Source organism: Podarcis muralis, chromosome 15 (assembly GCF_964188315.1).
Source record: "Podarcis muralis chromosome 15, rPodMur119.hap1.1, whole genome shotgun sequence".
Lineage (NCBI taxonomy): Eukaryota > Metazoa > Chordata > Lepidosauria > Squamata > Lacertidae > Podarcis > Podarcis muralis.
In genome coordinates, this window is record NC_135669.1 from 16959070 (window position 1) to 16984179 (window position 25110).

The 25110-nt window shown below is 49.1% G+C and overlaps 2 protein-coding genes across 3 annotated transcripts; both read left to right on the plus strand.

Annotated features, from left to right (window-relative positions):
* Nucleotides 1-1439: 1439 nt before the first annotated feature.
* Nucleotides 1440-11040, plus strand: ZPR1 (ZPR1 zinc finger). Of its 2 annotated transcripts, XM_028708335.2 has the most exons (14): nt 1442-1649; nt 2422-2583; nt 3906-3996; nt 4986-5056; nt 5804-5890; nt 6030-6152; nt 6331-6384; nt 6645-6711; nt 7001-7071; nt 7153-7242; nt 7329-7439; nt 7815-7901; nt 9613-9678; nt 10753-11040. In XM_028708335.2, the coding sequence occupies exons 1-14, from the start codon at nt 1512-1514 to the stop codon at nt 10885-10887; spliced, it is 1353 nt and encodes a 450-aa protein (XP_028564168.2). In that variant the 5' UTR covers nt 1442-1511; the 3' UTR covers nt 10888-11040. The 2 variants fall into 2 exon arrangements, with proteins under 2 accessions (XP_077775462.1, XP_028564168.2); XM_077919336.1 differs by lacking the exon at nt 7329-7439 and having other exon boundaries at nt 1440-1649.
* Nucleotides 11041-14898: 3858 nt separating this feature from the next.
* On the plus strand, nt 14899-25108 carry BUD13 (BUD13 spliceosome associated protein). Its single transcript, XM_028708092.2, has 11 exons — nt 14899-15074; nt 17185-17281; nt 17559-17643; nt 18866-18923; nt 19912-20375; nt 20509-20861; nt 21296-21404; nt 22277-22415; nt 22774-22958; nt 23586-23667; nt 24039-25108. Exons 1-11 carry the CDS (start codon nt 14926-14928, stop codon nt 24130-24132), a joined length of 1815 nt encoding a protein of 604 aa, XP_028563925.2. The 5' UTR covers nt 14899-14925; the 3' UTR covers nt 24133-25108.
* The last annotated feature ends 2 nt before the right edge of the window (nt 25109-25110 follow it).

Below are 25110 nucleotides of genomic sequence, written 5' to 3' on the forward strand. Positions count from 1 at the left end.
GCAGCCTGCCCAGGCTCACCCTGGCAAGGGCTCGACTTGTTTCCCCACCCGGCCAAGTGGTTCCTGGTGGTGCCTCTGCCACCGGACTGGGAGGGGAACGCTTCCCTTTCTGAGGTCTAACCGCCAGCAGGAGGATCTAGCAGCCTGGCTTTCCAGTATGCCCACGTGGACAGAAATTCCATCCCAGGGTTTCTCCCCCTGTTGAACTTCTGCCTGCCCGCTGGCCCTCTTATTTCCCCCCTGTTGAACTTCTGCCTCCCCGCTGGCCCTCTTATTTCTCCCCCTGTTGAACTTCTGCCTCCCCGCTGGCCCTCTTATTTCCCCCCTGTTGAACTTCTGCCTGCCCGCTGGCCCTCTTATTTCCCCCCTGTTGAACTTCTGCCTCCCCGCTGGCCCTCTTATTTCTCCCCCTGTTGAACTTCTGCCTCCCCGCTGGCCCTCTTATTTCTCCCCCTGTTGAACTTCTGCCTCCCCGCTGGCCCTCTTATTTCTCCCCCTGTTGAACTTCTGCCTCCCCGCTGGCCCTCTTATTTCTCCCCCTGTTGAACTTCTGCCTCCCCGCTGGCCCTCTTATTTCTCCCCCTGTTGAACTTCTGCCTCCCCGCTGGCCCTCTTATTTCTCCCCCTGTTGAACTTCTGCCTCCCCGCTGGCCCTCTTATTTCTCCCCCTGTTGAACTTCTGCCTCCCCGCTGGCCCTCTTATTTCTCCCCCTGTTGAACTTCTGCCTGCCCGCTGGCCCTCTTATTTCTCCCCCTGTTGAACTTCTGCCTCCCCGCTGGCCCTCTTATTTCTCCCCCTGTTGAACTTCTGCCTCCCCGCTGGCCCTCTTATTTCTCCCCCTGTTGAACTTCTGCCTCCCCGCTGGCCCTCTTATTTCTCCCCCTGTTGAACTTCTGCCTGCCCGCTGGCCCTCTTATTTCTCCCCCTGTTGAACTTCTGCCTGCCCGCTGGCCCTCTTATTTCTCCCCCTGTTGAACTTCTGCCTCCCCGCTGGCCCTCTTATTTCTCCCCCTGTTGAACTTCTGCCTCCCCGCTGACCCTCTTATTTCTCCCCTGTTGAACTTCTGCCTCCCCGCTGGCCCTCTTATTTCCCCCCTGTTGAACTTCTGCCTCCCCGCTGGCCCTCTTATTTCTCCCCCTGTTGAACTTCTGCCTCCCCGCTGGCCCTCTTATTTCCCCCCTGTTGAACTTCTGCCTCCCCGCTGGCCCTCTTATTTCTCCCCCTGTTGAACTTCTGCCTGCCCGCTAACCCTCTTATTTCTCTCCCTGTTGAACTTCTGCCTCCCCGCTGGTCCTCTTATTGAGTCCGCCGAGGCCTAGGAAAAGCCCGCGAGGCCCGCGTAGGAGTACTGCGCACTGATTCGGTCACACGACGCTTGTGACGTCACCCGAAGCCGGTGCCCTCTTTTCGGGCGTGTGGGTGAGAATGCGCATGCGTTGAGTGGAAGTTCCGGGTTGCCGGAAGCGTGCGTGGGTCGCTGCTGCTGCTGCTGCTGCTGCTGCGGGAAGCATGTCGGCCATCGGGACCCTCGACCCTATCCGGGGCGGCGGGGAAGCGACCCCGGCCCTGTTCCGCCCGCTTAGCGCCGAGGACGAGGAGCAGCTGCCGGACGAGATCGAGTCCCTCTGCATGGCCTGTCACTCCAACGTGAGCCTCCCCAAGATGCTAGTCCTCACTCTGCCGGTCTCTCTCTTCTCTCTCTCCGCCCCGGCTGTGGGGCATCACCGTCCTCCGGGGGTGGCGGGATACGTCCTCCCCACCGGGCAGCTTCTCAAGAGGGGGACGAGAGGGTTCTCGCGGGGGGGGTTGCTAAGACGCAGGTTTTCCTTCTAATGGCAGCAGCCTCTGCCAAGATGGGAACCCCGCTCCGCCGCCATCGCTTCCTTTCCTATTTTTCCTCTTCTAGGACTTGCCCCTGGAGAGAAACCCCTTTGTTGTGCTGGGCGACCCCTCTCAGGCCTTGCTCTCTTGCTTTTTCTCTCTCCCCTGCCCCCGATCGGCTGCCCTCTGAGCAAGGATGTCTCCTCCCCTCCCCAAAAAACCCCACCCATGGTGCCATATAGTTTCTAAACATCATTATTAAATTTAGGATGGGGAGGGGGTGATAGGTGACTGCTCTTTGTTCGGTTTGGAGTAAGCCCATTGGAAATAGTGCCCCTAAGTGAGTCATGCCCATTGACTTCAGTGGGTCTACTCTGAGTCGGACTATCGTATACAACTCTCATTCATCGTTGGGGTTATAGGAGCAGGTACTGTTTGTTTGGGATAAGGCATGTCTGTTACAGAGCTTTGGTGAGGGGGGAAATTGGGGTGTCTTTGTATAAAGGGGAAAGGTGCAAAGTGTGACTGGGCAGCAGCCCAGATGTTTGGGATGCTGAGCCCTTGCAGTTTGCCTTTATTATTGTTTTTCCTTACCTAGGGGGTGACTCGGTTGTTGCTGACTAGGATTCCCTTCTTCAAAGAGATCATTGTCAGTTCCTTTGCCTGCAATAGATGTGGCTCGACCAACTCAGAGATCCAGTCGGCTGGCCGGATCCAGGATCAAGGTGTATGCTATATGTTGACTGTGCGGAGCAAGCAGGTGAGTGGGTTTGTCTGCTTCCCATTCCCCTGTGGTAGCTAAAGGACCTTGATTATGCTTTAGAAGCAAATTTGGCAGCTTTGAAGATTGGTTTTGGCATAATCCCTGCCCGTTTGGATCCACTGCGTCACAGAACTGATTTGCTGTAAAGCTGATCTGGCTTGAGAAACCACAATTGGCAGAGAAGCAAGCTTTCAATCAATTAAGCTTACTTTCTTACAGTACAAAGGCAGCACAGTGTGTGGCTGTAGGTGGGCTGGGCTGCTGATGTCACGTTGCAGAAATCAGACTAAGGAAATCCAGATTTGAGGTCCCTCGGTGTGATCTTACGTTATATAAAGATTTAATAGCCACCTTTCCAAGACTCAAGGCAATGTAGAAGCCATAACCCAGATTACATATAGAAAACCACTCAATCAGTGCCAGAAACTTACTCTGCCGTTCCAAAAGGGATGCTTTTTACACCCCTCCTCCAGTGCAGAGTTCAAAAATGCCTGTGACCCCCAGGTTGCATAAAAACATAACTTAGGCATCTAGCAGGGTTTGGGAACTGGATCCAGCCAGCAGCCAGATCCTTACACTCTCCCCACCCCCCCACTCCCCATGAGCCAACTTTGACAGGTGCACGGGGCCACCCACTATCAGTCACCAGATGTCATCGTGTCAGGTGACCTGTTTTCCTTTGCCCTCACAGTTTTCAGTCAAACCATGTGGGCAAAGTAAATGAGTGTGTGCACTCTGGATCGGAACTTGGGTCCAGTTTGTCCTTTAGAATTAACTGGTAACTGGATGGGGGAAAACCTCTGAATGTGTGACATCCATGGTGGTGTTTCATACAAACATGTAGGGCCAGTGGTCGGTCTCTAAATGTTCTTCCAAAGTGGAATTCTGAAACTGGAAGGGGAAAATAGCTGCCTTGCTCTTTGGAAGAGATACTTTGGTAACATCTGTTTGCAAATAGCTGAAAGAGGCATTTGGGTTTTCGTGCCATTTTCTGTGGGGTAACTAACTGCCACCTGTCTCCATTGCACATTTAAAGGTTGGCTTTGGTCACCCTTTTATCTCTGGTTACCAGGGATAAATGGTAACATGGGCACAAGCTTCTAGGAAGAGGCAGAAGGAATGGGGTGGGCTGGAGCTGATTCAGAAGGCCTCTTCCCCCACCCCTGCTCTGGTTTGGGTTAGTTGGGGAGGTGTTATCACTCAGCTTGTGTTTCCCTTTAGTTCATGTGTGCTTTGGGCATGTCCTTGTCCTCACCCAACCAGGTGGGCTGCCGGGTTTCTAGACTGGTATAACCTCTCCTGTAAATCATTCTCCCCAGGATATGAATAGGGAAGTGGTGAAGACTGACTGTGCCACAGCTAGAGTACCCGAGCTAGACTTTGAAATCCCTGCTTTTTCTCAGAAGGGAGGTGGGTATATGGTCGTTTCACTATGTCTTGGGGCAGCTGGTCTTTGGGATGCAAGGAGCTACTAGCACATTCCTGACGACCTGTTCTGGAGGAGGAGCTGCTGTTTGAGGGTGTGAAAAGGAACGCTTTCCACTGTGGGGCTTTTAAAGGGTGTGTGGAAGAGGCATTTGTTGTACTGGCTTGAACAAGAGGGCTAGAAAGCCCCTTGATCAAGCCCCCTGCCCAGTCAGCCTATAGAATCCAGATCTCCACTAAGTAGCTTCCTGCTTTCTGAGAGTCTGCTCTCCTGTTCCTCCTGATCTGATTAACATGAGAATTAACTGTTGGGCTGCTGGATCAGGCCAGAGAGCCATCTCATTCAACATCCTGTTCTCAGAGCAGCCAAACTGATGCCTCTGGGAAGCCCATAAGCAGGACTTGAGTGCAACTGCAACTGGCATGCAGAGGCTTGCTGCCTCTGAGAGTGGAGACAGAACATAGCCACTGACGCAGGTAGCCATGGAGAGTCCTCCCTTAATTTGTCTACCCCTCTTCTAAAGCCATCCCAGTTGGTGGCTGACACTGCTGACTGCTTTCCAAAGTACTGGTGCTCCTTGGTTAAATCATGGGGATGCCAGCTGACCCTGTGTTCTGTGCACCTGCAGTGGTTGTCAGTGTGCTAGCTCCATCTGCTCTATTTTCTAAGGGCAGCTGGGGGGAGGGCAGTGGAATTGATGGGGGTACGAGACAGAGGAGGAATTGTGTTGCCAGAAAAGCAGAAGTTGGGGCCTCTCTTCCCTGTTCTACCCAGTCTTTGGCTCACTGTAGAGGGTCTGGTTGCTGGCAGGATGGACTGATATCAGTCCACGAGAGCCAGCAAAGGAGCCAACCTTGTTATTTCTAGTAATAAAAGTCACTTTTGCGTGCCAGTGTGGAAGAATATAACTGGTGGGGTCTGGACTGCTGGGTAGTGATGTGTCTGCCCTTTCTCTCTCCCTTCCTCTCACCAGCTCTTACCACCATTGAAGGGTTAATTGAGAGAGCCATAGAAGGATTGAAGCAGGACCAGCCATCCCGTAGGGTAAGCTGCTTGCAAGGGCTCCACAGCAAGGGCACTTTCTTGTCTGTATGGGCTGACCTGTCATTTCATGGGGCTTTTCGGTCAGCTGGCAGGGTGAAAGATGCCTGTGTTGGGGACATCAGCTGCTGAATGATTTCTTGCTTATTGAACAAGATACCTGGCATTGGCTGTTGCTATGGCAGTGCTCATCGCACGGCCAGTATATTAAATGAATTTTGGGCTTATTTAGGTTTAGAAGTCACCCTTGGGGAAGCAGAACTTGAGAACTGCCTAGAAGCACTGAACGCCCTTTTGGTTTGGACAACTCTATCGCAGTCCTGTGAGCTAGTAAAGCTGGTCCTAAATATTTCTAGCATTATTGTTAAAGGCCCCAGAAGTCCAGAATATGGGTGGCTAACACCTTACCTGCCCCCCTTTTGGTAAACAAAGACTCACTTGTTAAATATGTCTGGCAATAACATGCAGCAAGTGATGCTGGGCAAATAAGATATAAGGCAGCTTTCTCTGTGCTTGTTTGTTTGATATTCTTTGCTGTAAAGCAGGGAAGGGGAATGTTTGGTTCTCTGGTTGTTGTTGGACTTCAACTCTCATCCTCCCTGATCATTGGCCCTGCTGACTGCAAGGGGTGATGGGAGTTGTGGCCTGTGGTGTTGGATTTTAAGTCTGGTGTTGGACTCCCAAGTTGTTCTTCCAAGCTGGTCTGGATAATAGAGGCTAAAAGCAACTGCTTCTGCTTTCTGGATGCAGGAAACCCACCCAGATGTTGCAGAGAAGATCGAGGAATTCATCTGTAAGCTGAAGCGCTTGAAAGATGTGGAGTCAGCCTTCACTTTTGTAAGTACCACCAGGACAGGGCTGTCTTTAGTTGTGGTGGGGAACTCTGGCCTATCCTGGCATGCACCCAACTGTTCCCTGCAGAAGCAAACAGAGGCTATTAATGGCTCTTCCCTTCCACTTCCTTTCTCTCTGCCAGATCCTAGATGACCCCTCTGGCAACAGCTTTGTGGAAAACCCTCATGCCCCACAGAGGGACGAAGCCCTGGTGGTGACCCACTACAGGAGAACCGCTCAGCAGGCTGCTCTGCTTGGAATTGAGGTAGCTTGAGTTAGAGGGTGTCTGGCCTTAGTGGATTCATGAAGGCTCCGTAACTTAGTATTTAGGCAATGGCGTTCTAGTTCATGTGCCACCGTTGTCAATCACTTGACCTTTGAGCCATGCTGCCGGTCCTAAGAGTGTGCAACAGACAAATTCCAACATCTCTGCTCTTTCTTAGGCTGATGAACCCAAGGAGGACTTGACTGACCCTGTGGACGACCTACGGAATGAAGTAAGTAAACTGCTCTTGAGGTTTAGGCAGAGTCTTCTGGAGTACTCAGTGGCCTGCTTAGGCCTGGCTTGCGCCCTCTGGCGGGTTCCTGTTCCCAGCAGGGGTCACCCTGCAGAAAGGGACTTAGAATCATAGGATTGTAGAGTTGGAAAGGAGGACACGGTCATCTTGTCCAACCCCTTGCAATGCAGGAATCTGAGATCAAGAGTCTCATGCTCTACTGACTGAGCTAACCACTGTGCCCCTCTCCTGTATTCCAGGTGCTGCAGTTTGGCACCAACTGCCCTGAATGTAATGCTCCGGCCAGTACAAACATGAAGCTGGTGCGTATCCTTTTGAGTCTGTGAACGAGGAACATGTCACATTCCAGTCCGGTCATATGTGTGCGTGCAGATGCCTCGCTCTTGGCCAAAGAGTGCAGTTCAACCAAACCTACCTTATTCCTTTTTAGTGGTGGAGGAACTGTGTCAAGGGTGGTTTGGAGTGCTGTTCTAGGGCTGGGATTCTGACAATGAGGAGATCTGACAAAGCAAAGAAGTGGGTCTTGTATCTGTAACAGTAAAACAGGCATGTGAGTTTAGCTGTTTGTTGGTTTCCTTGACTTCTCCTTCTCCAGAGATTCCTCATTTCAAAGAAGTCATTATCATGGCTACGAACTGTGATGCTTGTGGGCACAGAACAAACGAGGTGAGAAGCTTTTGGTCTGGCTGGGTTGATGTTTCCTTGGATGAGCTCTGTCCGGTTTACAGTTTTCCTACTTGTCCACAGGTTAAATCTGGAGGAGCCATAGAGCCTTTGGGGACCAAGATAACCCTTCATGTGACTGACCCATCAGACATGACGAGGGACATCCTCAAGGTGTGGTGCTGTTTTCTCTGCCATTGTCCATTTCTTGCAAATTTCTGCCTCCAGAAACTAAGTGAAATGTCCTCCTTCTTCCGCAGTCTGAAACCTGCAGAGTGGAGATTCCAGAGCTTGAATTTGAGCTAGGAATGGGAGCCCTGGGTGGGAAATTCACAACTCTGGAAGGATTGCTAAAGGATATCCAGACTCTGGTGAGTTTTGTAATAAAATAAATGTATATCCCACCTTTGAAGGTAAAGCCACCACAAAGTGACTTGCACTTAATGAAAACACATATTGGAAGGAAGCTGTTAAATTAAGGGGGGGGGACACCTTAAACCAATAGGAACTCAAAACAAATTTGAGTTGGCTTGTTGGCTGCACTTCAGCTGGAGAAATGTCCTTCCTCTAGACAGGTGTGGATCTTGCCAGCAGGTGCCAACAGGTGTTGGTCTCTGGAGGGACAGGAGACAGGAATAATGTTTCGGAATGGGAAGACTGAATCTGCTGGATGTGAGCAGAGTCACTGGCTGGCTTAGGGGGCCCTGCTTTTGAACAGGGACTAAATTCTGAGTTGTCTCTTACAGGTGGAGAAGAACCCATTCACTCTGGGGGACAGCTCAACATCAGACAAAGCAGAAAAACTCTGTGCATTTGGCAGGAAGCTACAACAGGTTTGGTGCCTCTTTATGCCTTTAACTCAGCATACTATGGTTTTCTGTTTTTTTGTACATTTATTTTTACTGTCGTTTGTAAATTTTAATTTTGCTGGATTTTATGGTGTTATTGATATGTGCCTACTGATTTTTAGTAAAAGGGATGCGGGTGGTGCTGTAGGCTAAACCACTGAGCCTCTTGAGTTTGCCAGTCAGAAGGTTGGTGGTTCAAATCCCTGCGACAGGGTGAGCTCCTGTTGCTCTGTCCCAGCTTCTGCCAACCTATCAGCTCAAAAGCATGCCAGTGCAAATAGATACATAGGTACCACTCTGGTTTCCGTCAGTGTCCCGTGTGCCAGAAGCGGTTTAGTCATTCTGGCTACATGACCCGGAAAGCTGTCTGTGGACAAACACAGGCTCCCTCAGCCTAAAAGCGAGATGAGCGCCACAACTCCATAGTTGCCTTTGACTGAACTTAACCATCCAGGGGTCCTTTACCTTTTTTACCTACTGGTTTTTAGTTATGTTTCATATTTGTGAGCTGTTTACTGTGTGAGTTATATTCTTTAGTTTCATTGGATGTCCAGAAGTTCTGTCGTTAGGAGAGAAGGAATTTTTCCCTCTGTACACTTTCTTCATGCCATGAGAAATTTTATACATTTCTATAATGTCTGCTCTTATTCACCTTAAATTCTGTAACCTTTCCCCATAGGGGAGTTTCTCCACCTCTTTTTGATGATTTTGGTTGCCCTTTTTTTTACTCTTTTCCAACTCTACAATACAGTCATATCTTGCTTCTCAAACTCCTTGGTACTCGTACGTTTTGGCTCCTGAACGCCGGAAACCTGGAAGTAAGTGTTCCGGTTTGCAAACGTTTTCCGGAAGCTGAACGTCCGAAGCTCCTGCAGCCAATCGGAAGCCGTGCCTTGGTTTTTGAATGGTTTTCAGAGTCAAATGGACTTCCAGAACCGATTACGTTTGAGAACCAAGATACGACTGTTATCTTTTTTTGAGGTGGAGAACTGTGCACAGTATTCCAAATGTGGTCACACCATAAATTTGTATAATGGCAGTTTTATTTTCAGTTCCTTTCCTAATGATCCCTAGCATGGAATTTGCCCCCTTCACAGCTACTACATACTGGGTTGACACCTTCATTGAGCTACCCACTATAATCTCCGAGGTCTCTCTCTGAGACTGCTAATATCGAGTGGTAAAAAGGTAAAGGTAAAGGTACCCCTGCCCGTACGGGCCAGTCTTGCCAGACTCTAGGGTTGTGTGCTCATCTCACTCTATAGGCCGGGAGCCAGTGCTGTCCGCAGACACTTCCGGGTCACGTGGCCAGCGTGACATCGCTGCTCTGGCAAGCCAGCGCAGCACACGGAACACCGTTTACCTTCCCGCTAGTAAGCGGTCCCTATTTATCTACTTGCACCCAAAGGTGCTTTCGAACTGCTAGGTTGGCAGGCGCTGGGACCGAACGACAGGAGCGCACCCCGCCGTGGGGATTCGAACCGCCGACCTTTCGATCGGCAAGTCCTAGGTGCTGAGGCTTTAACCCACAGCGCCACCTGCATCCCATCGAGTGGTATGTAAGCTAAATAAATGATGAGAAGGGCATTTGGGCTCTTTGGCTTGATGCTCCTCCTGTACTTGGGCTAATTTTCTGGCTGGGACGAGAGGCTGTGAAGCCTTCTCTGATGGGCGTGCCTTTTCTGTTTCTCTCCAGGTAGTAGATGGGCAGTTGAGGATACATTTTGTCCTGGATGACCCTGCAGGGAACAGTTACCTCCAGGTACAGTGAACTTGGGAAAGAAGAAACAAGGGGTTGTTTAGCAGATAGTTCTGTAGCAAGTGCTGGCCATGTTGGTTCCTGAGAACAGGAAAGTTCTGAGAATGGCCCATTTGAAAAAGACAGGCTGTGGAGTATGCATGTGCCTGGCTGCTGAGTTTCAAAGTGCTTGGGGAGAAAGAGCACAAAATGATGGTGATGACAAGAGGCCTAAGATATTGACACTGCTGAGAACAGGCTAAGATGGCACCAACCCAGGTGTTATGTGACCCAGCTCAGCACCTGGGACAGCAAGGGAAGAAAGGGCAGAGTCATTTGACAGAGCTGGAGACCTCTGGACAGTGGAGGATTGTAAATCTGGAGGAGTGGAGGTTACAACAGGGATGTTTATAGGGCCACAGGGGAGTCTGTACCTTCCTTACCCATGTCAGGAACGGGACACAGGACGAGGAACGGAGCAAGTGCCTAAGTTTGGGGTTTGAGGGGCCTGGGTAGTGCATTGGGGGCTTGAGGCCGGAGAATTCTTGGCTAACACACTCACTGTTGAAAACGGCTTGAGCCAAGTTGCAATCTTTTGGGCTTAGCATCTTGGATTTTGAGGATAAGTGGGGAGTTTTGAGATTGGGGAAAACATCGGATATCCAGGTGCCTCCAAACATATTGCTGAAGAATCCAAGCATGCTTGTGCTCAGGCCCAGCTTTGCATGCCTTGAAAAGTATTCAAGATAGAGAGAGAGAGAGAGAGGTGTGTATACAAGTCAGGGATGGGGCACCTGGTGTTCTCCAGAAGAATGTTGCACTCAATTCTCAACATCCCAGACCACCTGCTGCGCTGGCTGATAGCTCTCATCCATATGCATGTTCCATGTAACTGATCTCGATATACACCTGCTCTAGATTTGGCCCTTGCACAAGCCACGTGATCCCTTTCCTAAAATGAGCTAAACAGGGAGCAGGCCATGGTGCCCTTCTACCCCCCAAACTCCCCAAAGCTGGTGATTCATTCCTTGTGGGCTGTGCAGGAAGGGTTTCTGTGTCGTATCCCCGCATAACACAACCGCCTCTTGCTGCCCGCAGAACGTTTACGCTCCTGAGGAAGACCCGGAGATGCGAGTGGAGCACTACGAGCGGCAGTTTGAGCAGAACGAAGAGCTGGGCCTCAACGACATGAAAACAGAGGGCTACGAAGCAGACGGCACTTCCCAGCGGTAGCAGCGCCACACAGAGGCCGGGACAGTGTTGTGCAGAAAAAGATGAACAGTTCCGCCTGCCTGGCGAAGGAAGGGTCGGCTTGTGACTCTCTGGATTGAATTTGACCCACGGAAAGCTTGCTAGCAGGGCTTCTCATAAAAAGCAAAAGCATTGCTTCTGGTTTGAGGCTCATTTTGTTATGGCCTGGGATTCTGTTGGTGCAAACGGCACAGGCCACCCTCTGCTTGATTTACTCCCCCAACTGGCCCGTCAAAGTTAGATTCCCAGGTATATCATTGCCCAGGATCTTCAGCACTTGGTTCTGTATTGAGTGCTGACTCCTGCATGAATAGTGTCTGGCATTTTCAGTAAGGGAGGCAACATTGTCGGTCTTCTCTTTGCCCCTGTTCCCTTGCGGATGTTTGGTTTTTTTGCATTTGTTTTTCCCCAGAGCAATAAAAGTGAGGTGTGTGAAAAGACTCCTGCTCGCCCTCTGCTAGGGCCACTCTGCTCTTAGGAGAAAAATGAGGGATATTCAAGTCCTGAAGAACAGTAGGGATGTAATCGACCTTAGTAAAGGTAAAGGTACCCCTGCCCGTATGGGCCAGTCTTGACAAACTCTAGGATTGTGCGCCCATCTCACTCAAGAGGCCGGGGGCCAGCGCTGTCCGGAGACACTTCCGGGTCACGTGGCCCGCGTGACATCGCTGCTCTGGCGAGCCAGAGCCGCACACGGAAACGCCGTTTACCTTCCCGCCAGTAAGCGGTCCCTATTTATCTACTTGCACCCGGGGGTGCTTTCGAACTGCTAGGTTGGCAGGCGCTGGGACCGAACGACGGGAGCGCACCCCGCCGCAGGGATTCGAACCGCCGACCTTTCGATCGGCAAGCCCTAGGCGCTGAGGCTTTTACCCACAGCACCACCTGCATGAATAGTGTCTGGCACTTTCAGTAAGGGAGGCAACATTGTCGGTCTTCTCTTCTCCCCTGTTCCCTTGTGGGTGTTTGGTTTTTTGCATTTGTTTTTCCCCAGAGCAATAAAAGTGAGGTGTGTGAAAAGACTCCTGCTCGCCCTCTGCTAGGGCCACTCTGCTCTTAGGAGAAAAATGAGGGATATTCAAGTCCTGAAGAACAGTAGGGATGTAATCGACCTTAGCTCCCTCTTAAACTAAAAGCTGGTACCCGACCTTGAAAGAATCGTATTTTCACACAAGCGGCACTGATTGTCTCTGCTTCGCAAAGGTAGGGGCTATTAAGTGTAGCCTGCTTTCCTCTTCATGTGTTAGCTAAGGCTGGGCAATTTTGTCTAAAAACCTGTCAAGGCTGACACCTGTCAGCTGCACACTTGTAATAAATAGTGTTTGTTTAAGGTAGGCTCTCCACCTAGGTGTCTTGGCGTAATTTGGCCTTTGCAAGGCTGAAGCTCTCCAGCTGTTTTGGATGATCATCCTGGTGGGTGGGAAGAGCAGCTGATGGGAGTGACTGCTCAAAACATCTTGAGGGAACCAGGTGGACAAAGGCTCCTGTAAATTAGGGGGCTTCTGAAGGTCTGTGTCTGTGATTATATTTTCTACCTGTACATGGAATTGTTCTTAGCTCTCTGGCCTGTGCTGCAGTGGATAAGGTAAAGGGTAAAGGGACCCCTGACCATTAGGTTCAGTCGTGGCCGACTCTGGGGTTGCAGCGTTCATCTCACTTTATTGGCCGAGGGAGCCTGCGCACAGCTTCTGGGTCATGTGGCCAGCATGACTAAGCCGCTTCTGGCGAACCAGAGCAGCACACGGAAACGCCGTTTACCTTCCTGCCGGAGCGGTACCTATTTATCTACTTGCACTTTGACGTGCTTTCGAACTGCTAGGTTGGCAGGAGCAGGGACCGAGCAACGGGAGCTCACCCTGTTGCGGGGATTCGAACCGCCGACCTTCTGATCAGCAAGTCCTAGGCTCTGTGGTTTAACCCACAGTGCCACCCATGTCCCAGTGGATAGAGAATACCAAACAGGAATGTATTGCTGGATCAGACCATACGTATCCTGCTGTCCTGTTTCCCACACTAATGGTGCTCTGCCCAACCCAGTGCCTCTGGGAAATCCACAGTTGGGAGGAGGTGAGGGCAGCAGGAGGCGATCGCTCATATTGCTCTGTTCCTGAAATGTGGAAGCCTCTCAGCCTGGCAATAGTATTGAGAGGCAAGGGTCAGGGGGCTACAGGGGTGCCAACTTGAATAAAATATTGGGAGGCCAGGTTATCTCTCCCCCACATTACAAGACGTGTCACACGCACCATTTGAGTGGCAATGCCCATCAACTTTGGGCCCCCCGGCCCCCTCAAATATAGTAGTTGGCGCTTATGCCTCCCGATGAAGGATCCTAAAATAGGTGGTAGGTCTGCTTCTGCCTCTTCTCTCTCCACTCCTCTCTCTTTACTGCGTTAGTACTGCAGTCTCTTGGGACTATCCCAAAGCAGTGGATTAAAAAAGAAGGGAGATTCCAACTAAACATTAAGAAGAACTTTCAGGCACTAAGAGCTGTTTGATAGCGCAACAGGCTCCCTCGGAAAGTGGCACACTTTTTTATTGGAGGTTTCTGAGGAGAAGCTGGGTGGCCATCTGTCAGAGATGCTTCAGCTGCGATTCCTGCTTGCAGGGTTCAGACTGAATGACCCCTGGGGTCTTCCAACTTTACAGTTCTGTCATTCTGCCACCCCCATCGTTCTGCCCGGACACTGAGATCCAGCGCCGAGGGCCTTCTGGCGGTTCCCTCATTGCGAGAAGTTAGGTTACAGGGAACCAGACAGAGGACCTTCTCAGTAGTGGCGCCCGCCCTGTGAAACACCCTCCCTTCAGATGTGAAGGAAATAAGCAGCTGTATTCTCTTTAAAAGACATCTGAAGGCAGCCCTGTTTAGGGAAGCTTTTAATATTTAATGCTGTATTGTTTTTAACGATTGGAAGCCGCCCAGAGTGGCTGGGGAAATTTAGCCAGATGGGTGGGGCATAAATATTATTATTATTATTATTATTATTATTATTATTATTATTATGCTCTCCACCCCACTCGCTTGGCTGTGAAAGTCACCTTGGGCCAGTGCCTGTATCCTCCGCCTAGCCCACCTCACAAGGTTGTGGTGGGGAGGAAGAGAACCAGGCGATTCACCTTTAAAAATAAAATAAACTTATTTATTTGGTTTTTCAAATTACAGTTTTACAATCACATATCCAACACACAACGGAAAGACAAGATTGCATTGAATCTCCTGGACGTCCCTCCTCCCTTTCATGAGTCCAATTGCTGTTTTTTTTTAAAAGATAGTTATTAAAGTTTTCAAATTTAGTACAATAAAAAAGAATCAAAAAAGAGAAAAGCAAAAAGGTTTAAAAACACATAAGTTTCACAATACCTATTTTTCAATAACATATTTCACTGACTTCCTCATACCTCCCCTTCTTGTATTCCAATTTAAATTGTTAGTTCAGCAAATCCTTATCCATAAATTTAACCTGTTTCTATACCCTATTTTTTTCTTTTCCCCATATCACATTACAGCTATAAACCCCTTAATTTCTATCCAACATCATTCAACACTCATTAATTTTGCAAAGTTTCCGTAAATAGTCCTTGAATTTCTTCCAATCTTCTTCCGCCGACTCTTCTCCCTGGTCTCATGAGTCCAATTGTTAGTCATTTCCACCTGCGTCTTTTATAATAATCCAGTTTTTTTACATTTTCATTATATCCAAAATTCACCATTAAACTACAAGTGTTATCAGGCCATTCACCATGAGCACCCTGAAGGAAAAGGTGCGGATAGGCTTGCAGTAATAAACAAGGGTTGCTGCTCTGTCCTCCCCCCCCTCCCCGGTCGCCTGGTGGGCGCGGGATTACAGTATTGCCTCCCATTCCTCGCGCAGAGATGCTGCCGCTAGAGGGCGCCCCAGGACCCCGCGCTCTTCACGGCCCCCAGCAGCTCCAACCATAGAGAAAGGAGGAAAAAAGAGCCTCGTTCTCTATGGTTCTGACTCCGTCGCCGACCTGGCTTCCGCTTCCTCCCGCCTGAGGAAGATGGCGGCGGCCTCGGCTTCAGCCTCGGGCCTGTCCAAGGCCGAATACCTGCGGCGGCGCTACCTGGAGGCTGACGGGCCGGAGGCGGACTCGGAGGCCAAGAAGCGGCGCAAGAAGAAGAAGGCGGCGAAGGAGCTGCCGCCGGGAAGGTAGGAGACGGAGGGAGGGAGGGAACAAGGATGGAGGGATGGAGGGCCGGGGGTGGTTGTTGGCTCTGTCGCCGCGGCCTCCTCCTCCTTCTTGCCGATGGCGAGGAGACCCTCCTCCCTTTCCCCGCTCTCCTTTCCCCCTCCTTTTGAGGGGTGTGAACGCATAGAAATATCTGCGCTTCAAATCCCCTCGCACGGCCTCTCAGCCTCGCCTACCTCGCAGGGTTGTTGTGGGCGGGGGTGTTAAGTGAGAATGGAAGGGAGAACCATGTGTGCCACCATTGAGCTTCTTGGGGGGCCAAAAGAAAGGGATATAAAAGAATAAATGACGGTCGAATGCCAAAGTTCATCGCAGGGCAGCCTTGGTTGGTCAGACTGCCCGCCCTGCTTCTCAAGCCACAACGCCCATTTCTGTTTTTAATAGCCTTGCAGATATGCCCAAATATACTGGTCTGCAGCATTTTTTACTTGCTTGTTGATACGCAGCAGAGGAGGGATGGAGCATTGCACGGCTGGGTGGGGTGGAGGAGACCCTTGTCTAGCAGCCTACTTGCATTTCATGCTGGGTTTATGTCGTACCTGTGAAATTCCTCCTTCTATACGACAAAGGTGAACAAGTCCAATTATCTCTTTCCCACCCGACAGAGCGTTCCAGGCAGCCCACTTGCTCACATCATCTGTGTGGCATTTCATGACCTTGTCTATGCAATTTCTGGTTTCCTATTCCTACCAGATTAGTGCTGGAATGTGAGTCTTTTTATGCCTCCACCAATCTTCCATTTACCCTCTTTCTCTCCAGCTGTGTAACCAAGCCTCAGTATCATTCAGTAGCATTGGCTGTCATTCATTCTATTCCCCCCGTCTTTTCTAGGAGTTTACTATAGCTTTCAGATTGTAAGGTCCTAGAAGGCAGCAGTTTGTGGTCTTTGTATGAGTATCCTGCGAAATGGCAGGTATGTTGATGGTGCTGCCCATAGAAGCCTTTAGCATGCCACTCAGCTCTTAAAGCAGTGGACACAACATAATAAGAAAAATGAGGGCGCAGCCCACTTGTACATTCTGAGTTTCTAACAGACTAGTCAGAATGTTGGGCTTGGATGTGGAAAACCTAATACTTAGGTAAAGGTAAAGGGACCCCTGACCGTTAGGTCCAGTCGCAGATGACTCTGGGGTTGCAGCACTCATCTTGCTTTACTGGCCAAGGGAGCCGGCGAACAGCTTCCGGGTCATGTGGCCAGCATGACTAAGCTGCTTCTGGCAAAGCAGAGCAGCTCATGGAAATGCCGTTTACCTTCCTGCCGGTGCGATACCTATTTATCTGCTTGCACTTTGATGTGCTTTCAAACTGCTAGGTTGGCAGGAGCAGGGACCGAGCAATGGGAGCTCACCCCGTCGCGGGGATTTGAACCACCGACCTTCTGATCGGCAAGCCCTAGGCTCTGTGGTTTAGACCACAGCGTCACCCACGTCCCTCAATAACTAGGTAGATATATGCAATTGTTCTCCCCTTATGGTACCTTGGAGCCTTTTCCTGTTCAGACCCACATTTGGTTAATCTGTCTGGGGCATGGCATCTTTCCCTCTCTACCACCTACATGAAATTAGGCAGAGTGCACCAGTTGCCCACCTTTGCTCTAAGGCAGAGCTTTCCAAACTGTGTCACAATATGTTAGTGTGTTGGCTGCAGTGTGTAGGTGTGTTGCACAAACACTTCCTGTGCTCCTCCTGGGGTTGGAAAGGGGCTTGTTTAACCTCCAGTTTGCTGGTAAAACAATTCCTGTGTCACCAAATGATGCATGTCTAAAAAGTATGTCACCAACATGAAAAATTTGGAAAGTTCTGCTGTAGGGGCTAAGGTTGCCCCATTGAATACATGCATGAAATTGGGCTGTAACGGGCTCATCATGGCAGCAAGATGATAAGCAAAACTATATTCTAACAGCCTAGCAGTTATCTAGAAGATTTATTCATGAAGTGTTTGTAATGCTACACTGTGATACTAATGCGATTTCTTCTTCTAGAGAGCTGCTCTTCCCCCCCCCCCCCCAGAGAATACATTTAAACAATATGCTGATCTTTGATCATGTTGTGTTATCTGTTTGACATCCAGAATTCGCATAGTGGATGATGATGACACGAGCTGGAAAAATGTCCCTATTGAGCAGGAAAAAGAGGATGAGGAGGGGGATGATGGAGACTTGCCTGTGGTGAGTATTTGGAGGCAGTTGGAAACAGAGAGCTTAGCTGTACCATCACTTATTTAAAACTGTTTAACTCTCTGAGTAAGTACATCACCTTTTCTTCTCAGTCGTGTGTAGTGAAGATCAATATAATTTCCATTTTACTCATTGAAATTGGAGGGTTCAGACAAGCACAGATGCATTGAGTGCACACTGTAAAAAGGGTCGCTCAGCTGGGGAGATTTTGGCTTTGCAGTGCGACATGCCTCTTGGGATTGCCCAGATCTCCTGTCTTTCCTTCCAGGTGGCTGAGTTTATTGATGAGCGGCCAGATGAAGTTAAATGGATGGAAGAATTCCGAACCAGTAACAAGTGGAAGCTGTTGGGAGGTTAGTGTCCTGTAGTTCTTCTAATGGGGTGATTATTTTGTGCTCTGTGAGATACTTTCATCAGGTTAGCGCTGCATGTAGGCACACAGCCAAGATGGGCACAAATTTTTTTTTTTTGGGGGGGGTGAGGGGGTTCTTTTGTGTAGTTTTGTCTCTCTTTCTGTAGTTGTGGCAGAAGAATGAGGTCAGGTGAACAGAGAAGTAGCTTAGTAAACGTTATGGAAGCGTAACCAAGAAATAGCGGTTACTACGCAAAAAAGAATGAAGATGGAAAATAAATACACTTTACTTATTAGTGTATAGGCAATGTAGAGGTTCATTGGGGTCTTAACAAAATAAGACATTATGAGTCATAAGAATGCAAACTGTCAGTAATGGAATCTCATGTAGAATTCAGTTAGTGTGAACATTTTTGCTATGACGTATCACGTGTAATCCGTTTTTCATAACTATGCTACAGAAGTGGGTCAACAGTGACCCTTCAATGACATCCCAACTCACATCATCCCCCAGCCAGCATAGTTAATGCTCAGGGATGGTGGGAGTTGTAGTCCAGCAGTATTTTCAGGGTGAAACAGTTTGTGGGAAGTGGAATTTGAAAAAGAAGTTTGTGGGTTGCCAAAAAAGCCTGTCAGGGGTTTACTTTAGCTCAGGGAGGGGGCGAGCATAGGAATGCAGGGAGTTGCCTTGTGCCAAGTCAGACTTTGATCCATCCAGCTCAGTGTTATAGATACTGACTAGCAGGAGTCTCTTCTCCCACCTTGAGACACCAGGTATTATCTCTAGGATCTTTTGCATGGAAAAATATGTGCTCTCTTCCTGGACAGTGATGTGAATTTTCCAGGGGGGAAAAATGAATTGGGGTAATTTGCATTGGAAAACTTTCTAATGCTCTAGAAGGTGATCTAATCTAGTGTGTTTATTTTACTTATATTTAATAAACAACACTTAGAAAGGTTGGCTCTGTCTGACTTGCCTAACACAGTATTTTCAATTGATGTTAATTGTTACTAATTACCATATGAGATGGAATGCATTATGCAGAAAGATAAAGCACTGGAACATGTTCCGTTTCACATCACCACTCCTGGGTTAGTTTTCTAGACATTGCTGTCCTTTGCATGACCATTGCAAAAGCCACAAAACTTGCATCTTCTCATAATGTTATGGAGACGATTCAGAGGTCTACATAAACATGGCTTGAATTGCGTTCTTTTTTCAGATCAAAAGAAAGAGTCAGAAGAATCTGATCCTTCTGTGACTGCAAAGTCAACAAAGAGGTAAGGAGGGTATTTAGTTAAGCATTTAACAGCTCATGTTTTCCTGATTAGGACACATCTGTGGTATAGGAGGAACAGATGGAAAGCTCTTTAACTTGAGTCGGCTGAAAGCAAAGAGTAAGGTTACCATAACTTCCGTCATAGTGCTTCAGTATGCTGATGTCAACGTAGTGTGCGCACACTCAGAGGATGATTTCCAAACCATCCTACGTATTTTTGAAGAAGCTTACGAAAAGCTTGACCTATCGCTCAACATCCCAAAAACCAAAGTGCTGCACCAATAAGCACAAAACAACTTCTCTGCTACAAATCCAACTGAATGTTAAGACAGTATTGTTTACTCACTGTTAAGACAGTGTTCATGAAAGACAATCTTACTTGTCTACGAGGGATCACCAGAGGAGGAGGAGGAAGAAAAGCTCCTTCAGGATGATTTTAACAGCTGCTGTGACAGTGGCTTTAGCCTTCTGGACTGGAGCAGCTATTTAACATAGTTTGTGAGTGGAAGGAATGACTAGCACTTCATGTTTGTAGCACACCAGCTCTATGAAATCTTTGAAGCTAAGGCACAAAGCTTGTTGCAGGCTCATTGAAAACAGACTGTGTAGGCTCTGCACAGTTGAAAAGGGCACAGTAAGCCTCCCAACATCTTTATGAACATAGTTAGAACTGGGCTGGCCGTAGTGCGGTATAAGAGGGGTGTCAAGATAAATAATTAATTGTCACATGATTCCAAAGAAAGAGCACACATGGTAGTCAGTTGGCATTCTGACTGTGGTGGTATTGGCAAAGAAACTGGCAGTGGCAGAGTTTCAAGTGCCAACACCAGGAGGCTGAGTCAGCCCACTGGGTGTTCTCTGGTCAGGATTGCTACTCCCCGCTTGCTGCCAGCCTGCTGTGTCAAAACCATATAAGGCAGCAAAATTTTACTGAAAGTGACTTGCCTGTTTGAAGCTTTGACTAATGTGCATTTTGGTTTTCCTTCCAGTTCAGACGCCACAAAACAAAAAAGAGCAAGGCATTCGCCAGACCAGTCACCGCCGAGGAGACGTCATGACTCGCTGGACCAATCACCGCCCAGGAGGGTCCTCCGTGACTCGCCGGACCAGTCTCCGCCCAGGAGGACCCGTTGTGACTCACCAGATCAATCCCCACCCAGGAGGGGCCGTCGTGACTCACCAGATCCGTCCCCGCCCAGGAGGGGCCGCCGTGGCTCACCAGATCCATCACCTAAAAGGCATCATTCTGACACAGGCAAAAATAATACCAGAAGCTCGCATGGAGGCCGACAGGAACGCTATGCTGACAAGCCCTCAGCCCATCAAAGGTGGCAGGCTACCTCTGACCTTTCACCACCCCAGAAGAAGACGCGTGATTCTGATGCCGGCCCATTGCTGTCTCAGAAACGGCAGTTGCCCACTGGGGGTCTAGAAAAACAAAGCAACGCCAGAGGTGAGTAGATTTGTGGAAGCCTTTCTCCAGAGACAAGTATGTTTTGGGAGTGTGAGTTATTCTTATTGGAAGTCCTGGTAAACATCCAGTCACATTTGGTAATTTGTTTTGATGCTTGTATGCCACTTCGCAGACTCTGAAGCCAATAAACGGTCTCATTCATCAGCACCTTCACCGAGGAAGCGCCAGAGGCATGATTCTGAATCCGACTCCGATTCTCCCCCACCCAGGAGGAGTGCCAAAACCTCCTCAGATTCGGACCTTTCCCCACCACGGGCCTCTCGCAGTACACACTCACAGCGCCCGAGCTCTCCTTCCGACCTCTCTCCTCCCAGAAGAACACGGGGCAAGTCTTCAGACTCTGATTTGTCCCCTCCCCGCAGAGGTCAAGAAGGCAGGAGGAAGGCCCACAGATCCGAGAGCCCCCCTGACCTCTCACCACCTCGACGGGCCAAGGACACCAAAGGGAAGGATGGCATCCAAAAGGTGAGGACTTCGTTATTCAGCAGTAAATGTGCTGATTCTGTTTTGTAAGCGTGACAACCATGATAAGAACTGTTGAAGAATTGGTGCCAGACTTTGCTTTTTCTTCTTCTCTCCCTGCCCCTTTTCTCTCTGTGTGTTGTGGTGTTTTTTTTAATAGATGGTAAATCTGCAGGCAGGGATGTCTTGTTTTAATTGATTATATCTAAACTACTCTGGGAGCCTTTTGGGCTGAAGAGCAGAGTACAAATGCTCTAAATAAATAAGTAAGGACCCTGTAATGATTTCCTGTATGCTTTCCCCATGTGCTGTGGGGAATGACTTCCCTCAGAGGCAGCTACACTGGAATTATATGGGGTTTAGTACTTTTGTGGAACTGGCACAAGGGTAGCATTTTTTATTTTTGACACAGCTGTTGTGCTGCTTTTGGCTTGCAGGGCCCTCAGATGCTTTCGGGGGGCAAAGCTGGCTTAGTGTCAGCTGAGCTGCTGAGGAAGGAGCAGCATGAGCTCAGGAAACAGCAAAGCAGCAGCAAACATTTGGAAGGTGAGCTGTGGGGTGGGAGGCAGAGGTGGAGAATGTGACTTTCTCAGGGTCACACAGTGACTTCATGGCACAAGTAGGACATGAATCCAGCCCTCACCCCCGGGGTTGTATGGGCACCTCTGTTTAAAACCCATCAGGACATGTCATCCCCGCCAAGACTGGGTTACTATAGCAGGAATGAAAGCGGCTTTCAAAAGGAAGTGTTCGGCTGTGACTCTCCAAAGTGGAGCAGGGCCCACCAGAGTTTTGGGCAGGTCCTCCTGCAAATGCAGTGGTGATGAGCTGGGACTTCTAGTTGCAGGAATGGGTATTTGCAGCTTCTGCATTCTCTAAAGCGAACCACTCTCCTTTCATACGGATGTAGGGGGCTATGATTGAAAAATGTGCAAGCCTACAGATATTTGATGCTGGTGGTGCTGTGGGTTAAACCACAGAGCCTAGGACTTGCTGATCAGAAGGTCGGCGGTTCGAATCGCTGCGACGGGGTGAGCTCCCATTGCTCAGTTCCTGCTCCTGCCAACCTAGCAGTTTGAAAGCACGTCAAAAGTGCAAGTAGATAAATAGGTACCGCTCCGGTGGGAAGGTAAATGGCGTTTCTGTGCGGCTTAGTCATGCTGGCCACATGACCTGGAAGCTGTACGCCAGCTCCCTCAGCCAATAAAGCGAGATGAGCGCCGCAACCCCAGAGTCAGTCACGACTGGACCTAATGGTCAGGGGTCCCTTTACCTTTTACAGATATTTGGAGTCTAATTGTTCACACCCAATGAAGTTAGCACCCAGCAGATTGAAAGGAAATGCAGATAGACCTTTCAGCCCCCTGTTGTGGCTAGCTTGAATGCCTGACTCCTTCTCCCCCGCTTCCCTTCCCCAGTTGAATCGCGACATGCTGAAACAGTTTTCCGGGACAAGTCGGGCCGCAAGAGGGACCTGAAGCAGGAGTTGCTGGAACAACGCAAGAAAGCAGAGGAGAAATCCGAGCGAGATGAGCAGTATGCCAAATGGGGAAAGGGGTAAGCTGGATGGTTCCTGCGTTCAGGGCAGAATCCCTAATTTCCTATCAGACCACTGAAAAATGGGGATGGGAAAACTCACTTAACAGTGAGAAAGGAAGGTGTCCTAACACCAGCTCAGAAGATGGAACCTGACACCTCCTGCCTGCAAAGCAGGGGCTCTAGCATTGAGCCACAATCATCCCCCTCAGAGAAAAGCCGCTGTCTCAAGCCTTCCTCGGTGTGTTGCTGACTTGGGCAACAGCAGGTGACCCTTCTCTCTTTCCAAACCTCCTGTAGTGTCTTGTGCAAAAAAGGCAAGAAAAAAAGTTGAGTCCAGCCGCTTATGCCCTGCTTTGGTTTGTGCCTCTCCCTGCAGCCTCACACAGAGCCGGCAGCAGCAGCAGAATGTGGAAGATGCAGCGAAAGAAATGCAGAAGCCACTGGCCCGGTACATTGACGACCAGGACTTGGACAAGATGCTGCGGGAGCAGGAGCGTGAGGGGGACCCCATGGCCGAGTTCCTTAAGAAGAAGAAGGCCAAGGAGAAGAAAGATACCAAAGGTCAGCACTTGCGGTCTCCAGGTGTTACTGGTTTGTGGCGGTGGGGAGGGTGGCTGTGGTTGACAGGAAGAGGCACTCTGCTAATTCTCGTGCTTCCCAAAGGTCATTTCTGATCTGTTACAGCTAAGAGGTGGAATGTTCAGCTTGGAAATAACTTTGACCCTAAGAGATGCACCTAAATGGAATTTTCAACAATGCCTTTTGAAAAGGGTGGGGTGTCAGGAGTCAGAGGAGTGACTAAAGCTTTGTGGTGAAGAGAACTGGGCAAGAAACTGCCCCGTCGTCCTTCTCTGTTACACCCAGTCCTCACATTCTACTTCTAAGCTCCCCTCAACAAAAATTGCTTTCTGGGGTAGAGGGGGGGAAGATGTTGTTCAGGGCTTCTTCCTCTAGGAAGGCATTTTGTGATGGATGGCATATCAGGCATTCTGCTTTTTTGCCTTGCCTCTGCCTTCCCGTGAACAACCCTGTGCCTTGCACATTGTCTTCCCCGTAAATCACACTGTCTTTGAGGACCACTGTTGACTTCCTCTATGTGTGTTGGGTCAGTGCTAGCATAACTCCCTGGCTTCACTGAAAAATAATAATGGTTGAAGCTGTTTGCTTATTTTCCTTCCCCTTCTTCAGAAAAGCCAAGATACAATGGACCAGCACCCCCACTTAATAGGTTCAACATCTGGCCTGGGTATCGCTGGGATGGAGTAGACAGGTAAGTCTGTCTTTCTGCTAGTAATGGTAATAGATGGTCTCCAGTTACAAAGAACCATGTGATATACCCATGTGGCATTTCCTACTTGCAATATTGACTTATTGCTGAAACAACTTCTGGTTTCGCGTCCATCCTCTGTCCCTGATCAGGACACTGAAGCAGCATCCCTAATGGGGTTTCTTTGTGAAGTTTGCGGGTAGGTGGGTTATCTTCATTCAGCTGCTGTTGGCAACTTTCTCATGACCAAGATTTGGGGCTGGGAAATTTGAAGGACTTGGTTGCACCGTGAAGGCCACCCAGCTCCCCCAAGAAATCTGTCTGCCCCAGTTTTTTGTTGGGTCACCTTATTGACTTTGTTTCTGTTCCTGTAGGTCCAACGGCTTTGAGCAGAAGCGGTTTGCCAGGATCTCAAGTAAAAAGGCAGTTCAGGAGCTGGCATACAAGTGGAGTGTTGAGGACATGTGATTTTCCATCCTGAGATGGAACCTCCTCACAGTGCTGGAGATGGAAGGATCTCCTCTGTAACAGGGTTAAAGGGGTCCACCTATCAAGACTATTCCAGGTGGTTTTGGAAGGGCTTCGAGGCAGCTTGCTGTTTCCAGGCAGAAGGCGAGACTGATGGAATTCCTGCAGTATATATAGACTGGACAAGGAGGAGTGAGAGAGAGCCACCTATGGTGCAGAAGCCCAAAGTCCTTTTCGGATGGAAACCTCTGGAAATCCACTGCTGGAAGAAACTGGTCTCTTCCATATTAACCTCATGGAGCAGTTGAGGTTGCTGCAGCTGATCGTAAGCTGTATTTGAAATCTCAGGTGCTTTTTCTGGGTAAGGAGCAGCAAGAGACAAGGTTAAGGAGGACTCCCTTCATTGAATAACGTTCCTTCTGCTCCTTGGAAGGGTTTGACTGTGTTTTCTTGTAGCTGCTGGCCATGGTTGAAACCACTGGCTGGTTTGTGACTCTGAACATCCTGGTGTACATAAGCACAACATCTTCCTGCGTTTTCTGTCTTGCACTGTTGGGTGCACACACTTCTGGACTGTGCAGTTTTTGCCTGGGCAGGGAGAATGCTTTCCCATAGCCTTTTCCTAAAAGGACCAGCTGGAAATCCGCACTCTTGTATTTGAGAATAAACTCACCTCCAACAGCAGCTCAAGGAGCTAGTTGGGAAGTCAACGTGCAGATTTTGAAACCCTTTTACATTTCCCCTGAAGCATCTGCTGGTGTCACCGAAGGGGTCTCCTGCAAAACATAGGGAAGCTAAATGCAAAGACTTTTTCATAGGAAATGGGATTCTCTGCAGCTAATTTTTTTACAACCCTTTGTATTTTTGATGTACAGTTTGTAAATAACAACTTCCTTTTCCGATTTGGTTGTATGCATTTTGTAAAGTTCTGTTACCACCATGTTTATACCAGGGAACAAGAAAGATTTGGGCTTGAGC